The following is a 12,678-nucleotide window of genomic DNA, read 5'->3' on the forward strand; positions in this document are numbered from 1 at the left end:
GGACCAGAGCCAACTGCTCATTATAAATAGTCCTTGATTTAAACAACGGGCTTGCAATCAGCTTACGACATCGCTTCGCATTGGTAACCAGCCTAACGTCCACGCGATTTCTCACGTTCTCCATCGTTTTACCGAACACAGCATTGTTCATCAGCTTGAAGAAGTTTTTGTCAAGCTCCGAGGTTGCAGCGATGCGGTGTTCGGTATTGGCTTTGATGTAGGGTGCTAACCAGTTACCGTGCTCGAACCTGAGGATGCGATGGATTTTACCAATTGTAACACCTTGCCTCATCAACCAAGCAAGATTCAGGTAATGTAGCACATACCTCTCTTTGGGCTCAACATCCATGATGAGCTTGGGTTGATTCGAGTTAGGTAAACGCTTAAATTCTGGAGCAGGTGGTAACTCGCTGAATACATCATGGAGCTTCTCGGGGAATTTAATGTCCACCTCGGCAAAAAATCCGTATGGACTATCTTCGAAATTTTTCACGTCGAAATCCGAAGGATTAACCCACTCGAATCCCTTGTACGGAAGTTTCTGCATCATGGAAAATCCATACAGGTTGTTTACATCTGTGTGGAGGATGTAGCTTGTTGTTTTAGAGGGATCGTAACCGGTGGCCATGTATTGATTGTTAGCACGTGCATAGCGTTGCGTCACCTGGACCATACCGCCTCGGATGCCTCGTTCCAAAAAAAGTAACTTTTCCACATCAGTAAGAAGCTCGAGTTTAATCCTGGTCATGAGCAGCATGGCCGACCATGCCAGTCCGGGGAGGCTGTAGAAGTAGGCAGGGTCTAGGTGGTAGATGTTTATTGCTGTCGCGCAAAACGCCTGCAAAACATCCGCGAGGAGCGTCACGTCAAGCTTTAAATATGCATCGTGATAATCCCCAAAATTTCGACAACCTAACTCTTTCCACATGGACTGGGCATGCTGGTATTCCTCATCTGTTATGCTAGATCCTCTCAGCCGACTGTAGAATTTATCCTGTGGAGGGAGCGATGTTTCCTCGAACTTGTCGGGGTCCGTTACGTACTCGTAGGGGTAGACCCCCTTACGTCTGATGAGCCCCAAACACCCAAAGTTTGGAAAACTCGCTGCAGTGATAGTCAGCTGCTCGTCCCTAAGCTTGCCTGCAAGAGCATCAAGGCTTGCATGGAGGAAACGCAGCGAGTCAAGAAACCGAAGCTCGATAGTTTTTTCCATTTCGGGGATAGACACCCACTTACTCACGCTAATGTAGCGCTCCTCGTTCTGTGCTAAGATCCTGATACGACTATCATCGTAGCCGAGATGGGGTACCAAGTGATGAAAATCGTATCCCGAGCCGTTGTGAAAAATGATGGGAATAAAGCGCGGGTCCTTAGCTTCTAAGTTGCACGTGTTGCACCACGGACCGATGTAGCTACCAGTACCATAATGGTCGTGGTGGTGCACTTTTCTGTTATCGTCGGTGAAGACCAAGTTGCAAACAGGGCAGTTGGTTGCCTCCTCGTGCCTACGCTTATTCTCAGGAGAAAGTCGTCGCATGCGCTTGGGGGACAGCAACTCCTTTCCTATCTTTTGGGCCTCCTCTACCATCCTCTGCAAGAAGTGCTTGACCGGGTCGGGACCGCGATAGACATACGGCTCGGGGGCAACACGTTGGTCTCGCCGCACCACAACGTAGGCGTAACTCGAGACCTCGTGGAGTTGGTAAGGGGTGGTGGAAGAAACTTCGGGATCGGGATAGCAGATGGAGAGGGGTTCGAGGAAGGCTTCGAAGTCTGCTACAATGATGGCAGGATGCTCTACCATGGCGCTGTACATGCTAAATTTTTCCGTCTCATCAGGATCGGGCAGAATAGTTCGTGTAGGTTTGTTGGTACTGCAGTAACGCATGTGGCGAGCGAGCTTTTCTCCAGCGATGTTTTCTCCTTGTAAGCTCTGGTGTTTTTGTTGTTGGTTGTCAAAAGTAATCAGACATCTTCGACAAACTTCTATGCTACCATGATGCTTGCTTTTTTGACTCGACACCAACCGGGAGAGCGAGCGAATGAGGGTGTAGTGGTGTTGTGTCTCGTCCTTGATGAGCAGGAGGTTGATTTCTCGTACCTCGTTGTTGTTGCTCACGTTGCTCACCCGGATGGGGTGGACCTCATTTTTGTTCTCGGTGAGACCGTAAACGTTTATGGCTAATTGTAAGTTGCGAGCACGTGCCTCAAACTTGCCAACATCCGAAAGCGCCACCGGGTAGTCGATTCCCACCATTGCATCCTCCAACTCCGACTCGTACTGCTCGTAGTGGGTAACGCGACACGGATGATTTTTTCTGTCGACGGGGTGCAACGCTGCCAGCACCGACCAGACGAAGCACTTGTTATCCCTGTTCTGTATATTCAGAACAGCCTTCTTTGCTGCAACATCTGGTGGTAGAGGGACGTAACTAGACCCGGACATTGGCGCAAACTGACTAAAAGTAACACACAATTTATGGGGTTCTCCACACAGCGAACCGCCCGAGCCTGTGGCCTCGTGCTCCTCCTGTTTAACAAGCAGCTCTTCGGTAAACTTGTCGTAAATTTCTCCAATGCTGTCACTATCCGCCAGATGCAGCGTTTTTGCTTTTGTTGCATGAAAGAAAATGTATCTTTCATCGGTCGGTTTCTTGTATGTGCAACATAGCGTACCGTAGAATTTAGTGGAGGAGTGCGTAGCCAGTGCATTACTAAGAATAGAAACTATCTCTGCTCGCTTCTCCTCTAAAAAGCTACGAACATCGCAAGAGCCATCCGACAATCGAACGTAATCTTTTAATATTCCTCCGAAAGCAGACCGGTCTGCTTTCATCGCAGGCTTAACGCGTTTGGCGGGTGGTGCATTGATGGAGGCTGCTTCTGCCTTCCTCTTGGTGGAGGTTGAAGGCTGGGCCCCAGATGTACTTTTGCTTAGACAAGTAAGCTTATGCTTCTTGGCATACGCAATTGTGATGTGTTTATTGCATCCGGAACATAGTTCAGTGGCAGCCAAATGCTTGCCTGGCACGCAGGTACGATAATGTCTTGCAAAATGTTGGCTTGATATGGTTCTTTTGCAAACAGGGCAACTTTTCATGGAGCGCATTTTTTTATTTTTTTTTTCGGGGTATGTTTATTTATATGTGATCTGTTGGTGGTAGAGTGTTTACAAAACAAAAATGCCTTATGAGAAAAATTTTGTAAGCTAATTCTAATTAGTGTTAGTTTGAGGGGTTTATTTATATATGGGTGGTGTTGTCTTCCTCAAATATGTGCTTTAGTCAACCCTATAAAAAAAATAAAAAAAATATACAAGAAAAATATGATTGTAGATAGAAAAAGCACAATAAATATTGCATGCATGTGTAATTCTATTTAGCTTATTTTTGCTAGACACGAATCTTCTTCAGATTTTATTGCCTACTAGTATATTTTTCTACCATTCGAGTAGAGGTGTGAAACTATGAAAATATTCTTGTTTAAGCACTAATCATTATGTTTCCAATAGGACTCTTATGGGACGTAGAACCTTGTAACTTTGCTCTATGTATATACTAGTGCTTTTCCAACATGTTCACAAAACCTTAGAACCTTCACAGACAAAAAAAAATAAAGTTTCCCTCTGTGTACATGTATAATTCGAATCCCACTGTAGGTCCAGTTTCGATTAGCCTTACTGTGCATAAAGTAGACTTAAAACAACAAATCCAACCCAGAGTATCAACAAATTCAAAAAGATAAAGTTTCCCCTGTACACTTGTATAATTTTAAACTCCAAGTTCGATACTCGGCGGAGGTGGTTCGGATCCCACTGTAGGTCCAGTTTCGATTAGCCTTACTGTGCATAAAGTAGACTTAAAAAAAACAAATCCAACCCAGAGTACACGCGTCAATACCATCCACCATGAGTAAACTAACATGATCATAATCATCGTCCCTCCCCTCCCTCAGATTGTTACCTCGATTTTATGTTATTCGCGATGAAGAATAGTTTTTTCAAGCGCACGTTATGTATGCTCATATTTTTGTTTAGCGTAATTTCGTTGTTTAATCAAAACACCACTTCGTGTTCACTAACACAACTCGCAATTATTATTATTAACACACACACACATGCAAAAGAAATAACAAAAAACAAAACTTACCTACAAAAAATCTGCTAGCAATTTAACACACACAAAACAGTAGTATAATCGCGTACAGTTGTAAAAACGTTACTCTTCTGTGCAGAAGCTTTCACATTACTGTGTTTGATCTGACCTACATCGATACCACAGAACGAAAGTCATCTCTCCCCCACCCCCCTTGCGAATGCACGTGTCGCGTTGAGCGTGTGGGGCGAGAAATATCCACTTCTATGCAACCGGGCACGGAAGTCAATGTTGTCCTTGCGAATGCACGTGGAGCGTTGAGCGTGTGGGGCGACACGAATCCCCAACCGGCTGCATAGAAGCGGATATTTCTCGCCCCACACGCTCAACGCTCCACGTGCATTCGCAAGGACATGGCCTTGCGTAAAAAAATCAAGAAAGCTAAAAATTGCGAGACCTTGCTGCCGGGCAAATTGTTCGAAATGGACGCGAAACAGAACACAGCTAAATTGATAATGAACAGCATGTACGGTCAGATGTACGAACTAAAAGACATTCCGGAAGAAATTCGATCTCACGTGAAACTCTACAGAGGTGTGGTTATCTAGAACCGCAGCCGTTAGAAAACCTTTTACTTTTTTCGGTTGGGCACCACGCACCCTGGCGAGGTTATAGGGGCCAGGAATCCTAAAAAACAACAATTATTATTTGTTTCTTTGCGTCACAATACGAAAATAATGAGAGGCACGCGCGCGCGCGTGTGTGGCACATCGTTCCCGCGAGAGAGGTTTACAAAGGTCACGATATATATAAACATTGGCCCCCGGGACTTGGAAAAAATTTACGATAAGGCGCATTCGCTCACCACTGTTGCCAGCTCTAGGTCTCTCTCTCTCTTCATCTTACAGCAACGTTGGCATATCTTTTTTTTAGTTGCAGGTAGGTTGCCAACACACTCTAGTTAATAATGCTACATATTATACACACACACGCACACACATACTGTGTTGCCATCCATCCATCCATCTCTCTCTCTTTTACGGCAGTGTGTGTTTGTTGCCGGCTCTCCTTGCCCAGTGTGTGTATGTTACGCCAGTGTAAGCCCTTGCCAAGTAAAAAGAAAAAAAAAGGCTGTAGGTAGGTGTTGGCAAGGGTACCGGTAGGTTGGCAAAAATTGCTTTATGCACTGTAAGGCAAGCCTCAAGCAAGGTTGCCAGCTGCTTGCTTTAGGTTAGGTTAGACCAAGAAAAAAACCTTGGTGATTTTTTCGAGTAAGGTGTTGGCAACACTGCGAGAAAATAGGGCTCGCCTTAATGGTTTGCTCTTGTAAGGCAAGCCTCAAGCAAGGTTGCCAGCTCCTTGCTTTAGGTTAGGTTAGACCAAGAAAAAAACCTTGGTGATTTTTTTCGAGTAAGGTGTTGGCAACACTGCGAGAAAATGGAGCTCATGCCTTACGAGAGCAAACCATTAAGGCGAGCTCCACCGAGCTCCACTTTCGGGCGCAGAATTCTCTATTTTGTCCTACTCTTGAGATTAACAAACTGAAACAATATTTTTTATTTTTTCAGTGTATGTATTTAAGCCGTCAGACCCAAATCCTGTGTATGTGAAAAAAGAGGTATCTACATCCCCTGTAATTCTTGCCATTTTTGTTCCTGAAGTCACAGAAGCTAAGGAGGATTGGCAAAGGAATGCTGTACTTTATTACATGAACACTGAACAGGTATGCATTATTCATATTTTTGAAACTAGAGACACGTACTCACTCTGCATTTTTTTTTATTATTATTAATTTCGGTGACGACTGCTATCATCATCTTTGGAACTTGCAGCATTTTTGCTTGGAGTGTTTGTTGTTTTTGGGTTTGTTGAATGCCAAAAAGTGCACCGTTGTCAGCCTGCCTGCTCCATATGTATCTCCTGTTCTTTAGTGTTAACTGCTGCAGGAAAGGGATCTGTGTATGATATACTTGTCTGCTGTTGTGTTTAATTTGTGTGGGAAGTGCACAATGGCATGTGTTTCTGAGATTTTAGAGACTATGAAGGTATGCATTGTGCGTTTCACATAACCACAAAACAGGGGAAGACAAAACAAAAAAAAAAATCATGCGCCAGCCCGTATTTCTCAGGAACCAGTATTTTTGTTTCTTCTTCGCAATTACGGGCTAAGAAAGCCATGAATCCAACTAAAACAAGGCTACACATTTTGAAATGTGATCTTAAAAGAATTATGCACTTTCTGCATGAACTTAACATTAACAACGGTCAGGCACATCACAACCCAGTGTGTGCACCAAATAGATCAGACAAACTGGCTACACCAGTGCTCCTAGCAGCATGCAGGGAAACGATAGGAACTGAAAACCAGCCCAGCAGTGAAGCAACTAGTTCCCAGGGGCCAATGGAATTAATAGAACCTCTAAATGCAAGTCTCACGGAAAAAGTTAGTAACTTATTTATGTGTATTTATTAAAACATTTAATTTATTAGTTAATATAATATTGGATTAAAAGTAATTAAATCTTGCAGCAGAGTGGCCTTCCTAAAGAAGGCTCCAATGGTAACAGCATGAATAACTATGAAATATATTCATATATCACTGCAGATTTTAAAATTCGGCTAATAACAGTGAATTATTATTCAGATTTAATGATACATGTGATACATAAAACACACACATATTAATAAATACATATTGTACTCATTATTTATAAAGATAATAGAAATATCCATAAACGAACTGAAATATTTAAAAATACGAGGGGCGTATCATAAAGAATTACACTTTATTGTATTCGATACATACAGACATAGATACATTTAATCGGTTATATGCACTTTCTCAACATAGTCCCCCTGGAGCTGTAGACACTTACGCCAGCGGTGTGGAAGTCGTTCGAGACCATTTTGAAACCAGTTCTTTGGAGTTGTGTGCACCCATCGCTGGACAGCCTCATGGAGTTCCTCACAATTGTTGAAATGGTGACCACGCAGGGGCTTCTTCATGGTGCCAAACAAGTGAAAATCGGATGGTGCTTAATCGGGAGAGTATGCTGGATGTGGTAACACCTTGAAACCCAGTCGGTCAATAGCAGCTGTTGTTTCACGATTGGTGTGCGGCGGGCATTGTCATGTTGGAGAAGCACACCTTTGCCCCATTTGCCTTACCTCTTCTTTTGAATTGCACGACGCAACCGAGTCAGTGTTGCCACGTAGACTGCACTGTTAACGGTGGTTCCCCTCGGTAGCCAATCAATGAGTATGATGCCATCACTATCCCAAAACACAGTGGCCATTTGTTTCCCAGCCGTGGGCGCTGTGTTGAATTTCTTGGGTGGGGGGCTACCCTTATGTTTCCACTGCATGGATTGGGATTTGGTTTCCGGTTCGTGGTAATGCAGCCACACTTCACCTGTCACAAGCTTCCCCATGAAATCAGCTGGATTCTGGTCGTAAAGTTCCAAAAGCTCCCTGGAAATGTCTACGCGTTGTTGTTTGTGGCATGTGTTAAGACATTTCGGTACCCACCGAGCTGACACTTTACCCATTTTCAAGTCACTGTGCACAATGCGTTGCAGGGTTCGTCTGCTTAATCCCGTAATCCTCTCCAGTTCCGTAAACGTCACACGCCTGTTCTCCAGTATGACATTTTCCACACGCGCGATGTTTGCGTCTGTTTTCACACTCACATGTCGCCCTGGACTCTTTCCCTTCTCCGTCGACGTTTGACTGTTTTTCCAGCCAGTTACCCAATTATACACAGTTTTCCGTGACACTGCATACTTGCCACACACAGCCACTAACCGTCTATGGATACGTGCTGTTGTTTCCCCTTCCTTCCACAAAAACCAACTCGTCCATCGTTGACCACGTTCATCTTGTTCCATGTTGTCCGCAACAGCACTCGTGACGTTGTGCTTCGACGGCTGCACAGGCCACAGACTACGCACTGTCACACGGTGCTGCCACCTGGCGGTAGACAAGGTACCTATGCGCCCATCCTGCGCAGTGCGTGGAATTACGCCATTTCATTTTGCATTAAAACAATAAAGTGTAATTCTTTATGATATGCCCCTCGTATACATTTGAGAACTGAATTTCAAAATTCAGGTACCAGCTGTGGATTTTCAGGCACCATTGTGACCGGGCACCATATATTTTTCTTCCCCTGCCACAAAATCTAAAAAAACACAACACACAACATCATAGAAAGTCCAATCAAAGAAACATATACCATACTTCACTTCTCACACGAATTAAACATGGATAGTGGACAGGCACACCATACTGTCTGGCTGCCCTACCCGAAACCATGGATTGTAGTGTGCAGTAATCAGAACGCTACATTAGAAAAGTAGACTTTTCCAAAATGTAGCTTCACTACACCTACAATTACAAAAAAGTATACTTCGCTACTTTTTGCACTAATTCTGCATAATAAACTTAAACCACCATGTGGATATTCAAAAGAAGCCCCTAGTATGATAGTTGTGCTTACCGAAAAATAAATTGTTATTTATTTATCATGATTCCCGTCATTCAATGATTTTGATATTAGTACTACACCAGTTACTAATTTTTACTATAGTGTTTGAGAATAACAGGGTTGCTACACTACAGGAAAACCTGCAAAACAGGGAAAAGTCAGGGAATTTGGTTGGACAGGGAAAAGTCATGGAATAGTCAGGGAATTTTGCATATTTTCTGGAATTTACATGCATTTTGGAGTTGCAGGAGAACCAGTTACAAAATGAACGAAGGGTTCATTTCCACTCCCGAATTCGGTTCTTGTGATTCCAGTCCCCCCAAAAGATTCAGTTCAGAAACTTGTTCCTGTCGTCATTATGACTTCTAGTCTGTTACGTACAAAATTATCGTTCCTTCGCATTTCAATTCTATATTTATTCTCTCTCGGATCTAGGTTCTTGAATCCGTTCATTTTGCGACTCGTTTTTGTGAACCTGTTCAAGACCGGAATTTGGAGAGGCATGAGATTTTTCCTTAGAGAACAAGCTACTCAAGACGAAACCTACACACCAGCCATCCTCAGAATTTCTTGCGGAAAAAAATGTTGCTTTAGCTTTGTGTGTGGTGAGGAAATTTTCTTTCTTCAAGAACACATCCGTTTGGAACCGGTTCTCTTTTGATACGTGAAGCGGAGCAGGTTGGTGTTTGGACAGTTCATTGGTTTTGGATCTGCAATAAAGCTTGAAGAGCAGAATTTCACATAACTGGCTGTGGTTGACATCACACTGGATGGGTCCGGATGCCAAGTAAAAACAAAGGGACTCACTACTTCGTTCCCCCCGTGAACCCGTTCTGTGAATTTGAGTCCTTCGTTTGCGACCCGTTCAGAAGCAACTTGATCAACTAGTTCATTTGCTCGTTGTCGTAGTTTTTTACATTGCAGAGATGTGTTACACCTGAGAAATTAGTGATTTTATCCAGTATCAGTGACGTCATTATTTGAATATGCACATGTTTTGTGCATGTAGAACTTAATTTATTTTTAAAAACTGGTGCGAAATAGAGGAATTAACGTACGCTGGTCACACGTTGTTAGGTTAGGAATGTTGGTTTCATGCTGATAGTAATTTTACGTATTGTTTGCGTGTAGAATGAAATTATGCTGAAAAGTGGTGAAAACGAGCCCAAGTTCCTTTGTTTTATTACGATTTCATCATACTACAAATGCAAATTTTACATGGTTCGATTTCGATTTATGTCTGTTAACACATACTGCAGAGTTTTAGCAATTACTTAAGATATTGTGAATATATGCTTTTGTGGTTAGGTTAAGAATGTCAGGTTTGGTTGTCTTAGAATTAAAATAAAGACCCTGAATGCACTTTACTAAGGTTCAGATTTATTTCTACATTCATTCCCACTAGTTTACGATACTTACTGTCGCTTGTCAACCGGAGAATACCGTGTATGATTGAGTAAGGTCATTTTGAAGTTGTTGTTTTTTTCAATATAAATAACTTTTTTCGAATCCAAATAGTGCTCATTATTTTAAGGAAAGTTCAAATTTTGTGTCACAGTGATTGCCAAAATTCTATGATAATTAGTCTTCATGCTAGGAAAATTAAAAAAAAAAAATCATAAAACATTCAGAACTGTTACCTTTTAAAAGACAGATTTCGATGTTTTCCGTAATATAAAATTGGTTCCAGCATGTGGGAAACTCAAATAATGGAGATATTTGATTCCAAAGTATGGCCCGCGTATATATTTTTTTAGGTGTATGGTTGGTCACCGGCCCCATTCAAGTTCTGAATTTCCGTAATATGTACTATTTTCAATAAATTAAAAAAATATAATTATTAAACTTATTGCATATTTTCTAAAGGTACATGACCTAGACCTAATTTTCTGTTGTTTCTCATTTGTATTGATATAGGCTAATTGCGGTTGTATACAGGTTACGTTGTAAAGCTTTGATATATGCCACATTTTTTTATTGATTTTTTACACCACCTTAATTGTAATGACTTAGTGAAAATGGGGAAGTACAATAGTTATTTATTTTTTCATTGAATAGCACTTGGTAAATTTTCAGCTAATAACTGTGTATATTCATATTCATAATAATTAACGTGCCTACATATTTAATTGAAAAACATGAGGTTCAAAAGCAAAAATCGTAATGACAAACATATCTGGAAATAATTACTTCTGATCTGGAAAACCTGGAAAAGTCAGGGAATTTCATAATCAAAAAATCGTAGCTACCCTGAATAACGTACCTATTTAAGTGGTATATTAATTCAAATTTGATATATGAGTATTGCAATTAGAGTGTTACCCAAATTAATGATTTCAACTATATACAAATAAAATTTGGTAGGATTATTTATGTTTATATACCAAAGTATTTTTCTTGAGAATAAAATGGAGCAATGATTGGAGTGTAAACTATGCTTTGTAATTAAATTTTTTCTTAATAAATATTCTTGCTGCCCGCTTGGAAGATTAATGAAACTAGGTCTTACACTTGTGCATATTCTCATTGTCATTTCAAAAATATTTCTGTCTATGACAATTTTTTTAAAAAATTAAATTAAATTTATCTTATATTGAAATTAACTTAACTTGTTGTGCAAAAGGGAAATAACATAAAAATGTGATATTTATCAAATTTATCTTCTTAGCCCTTAAATGGAATGTTAGTTGTGGGTGAGGGGGGAATATTGCTCAAACCTTGGGGATGGCTGGGGGATATTTCTATGCTTTAAATGAGAAACAGGGGGAGTGGTGCTTTATGTAAGCATACCTGTAGGGAATGCTTCCCTTAAGACACAGTGGAAATTTAGTCCCCTTGTATTCAAAGGGCCCTCCAGGTTCAATACCAAATCCAGTCTCGATTAGCTTACCTGTGCATAAAGTGAACTCGGAACAAAAAAGGAACAACGCCTAGTTGAGAGTGTGGGATTCCCCTGCTCCTCCATTCCCCACACTGCTCATCACCATTCATTAAAGGTAGCAGAAAGTGACTACAGATAAAGAGTATTACTAATTAAACCATTCATTCTCATTGTCATGACTAGCGAAAGTCACAGAACAGAAAGCAACATAAAGTAGGGAAAATACATAAATTTGGAAACTGTATATTAACTAAAAAAAATTGTCGTTTCTGCAGGGAAGTCAATAACTTGAACATACTTTTTTACATTATCATAAAAGATATTGAGGAAACTGACATGTAAACCTGACTGTTCTAAACGTATTGTAATTTTAATATTTGTGAGCAAATATTTTGTGGAAAAAAATAATTGTAATTCCAGAAAGTGTATGTCTTATTGTTCTTGTAATAATAATTTCTAGCTGGTGAGATCCTATACGTATACTGACAATTAGGGACGGGACCGATTAATCGGTACTCTATCGATATCGGCCGATATAGGCATATCGGTTTATCGGTAAAATTACCGATTATTTTACCGATCCGATATATCGATAAATATCTGATAATTTAGTGCAAAATTCTGCCATTTTGTTGTAATTTTTATGGATAATCTCCATGCCCTCATTTCTAAAAAAGTAAATGTCTAAATATGCAATTTCTTTTTCACTGCAGTCACCTTGAAACACACATTTTTTAAGGAGGTCAATGAACCTTTCAGGTTCTTCAACGACCATTTCTAATTTTATATCGGATCGGTAGAATATCGGTTATCGGTAAATTTTATATCGTTACTTTATCGGTATCGGCCAAAATTTCATATCGGCCCATCCCTACTGACAATGATCAATGCTGTTAACGTACTGAGCCATTTATTACTGGCACTATTGCTTTGTCATTGTAGTGGAAAATGGATCACTTCTTTTTGCACTGCATGTTGTGTTTTACATAGTAATTAATGACATTTTGCAGTCTCTTTCACCATGGATATCCACAGGATTTATTCGGGGAATGGTGCAAACGAGGCATTTTTATCAGGGGTGCCACAAATGAGGCATGTTCCTCTTCAAAATAACGATGCAGAATATTAGAATCATTCAGATACTAATGAAATAAATTACACAGATTACATAATCTGCGATATCAAGATATTTATAATCCATATTATCTGTATTTCCA

The 12,678-nt window shown here is 40.8% G+C and overlaps 1 protein-coding gene across 1 annotated transcript in view; it reads left to right on the forward strand.

Moving 5' to 3' along the window:
* The window catches only part of l(2)05287 (WD repeat-containing protein l(2)05287), a 151,315-nt gene that overhangs the window by 78,699 nt on the left and 59,938 nt on the right, over window positions 1-12,678 (forward strand). The window contains exon 11 of the mRNA XM_083120484.1: window positions 5,663-5,817. Coding sequence (XP_082976610.1) covers window positions 5,663-5,817 — 155 coding nt within the window. The remainder of the gene's footprint in view (window positions 1-5,662; window positions 5,818-12,678) is intronic.

This window comes from Lepisma saccharinum, chromosome 4 (genome assembly GCF_977018435.1).
Source record: "Lepisma saccharinum chromosome 4, izLepSacc3.1, whole genome shotgun sequence".
NCBI lineage: Eukaryota > Metazoa > Arthropoda > Insecta > Zygentoma > Lepismatidae > Lepisma > Lepisma saccharinum.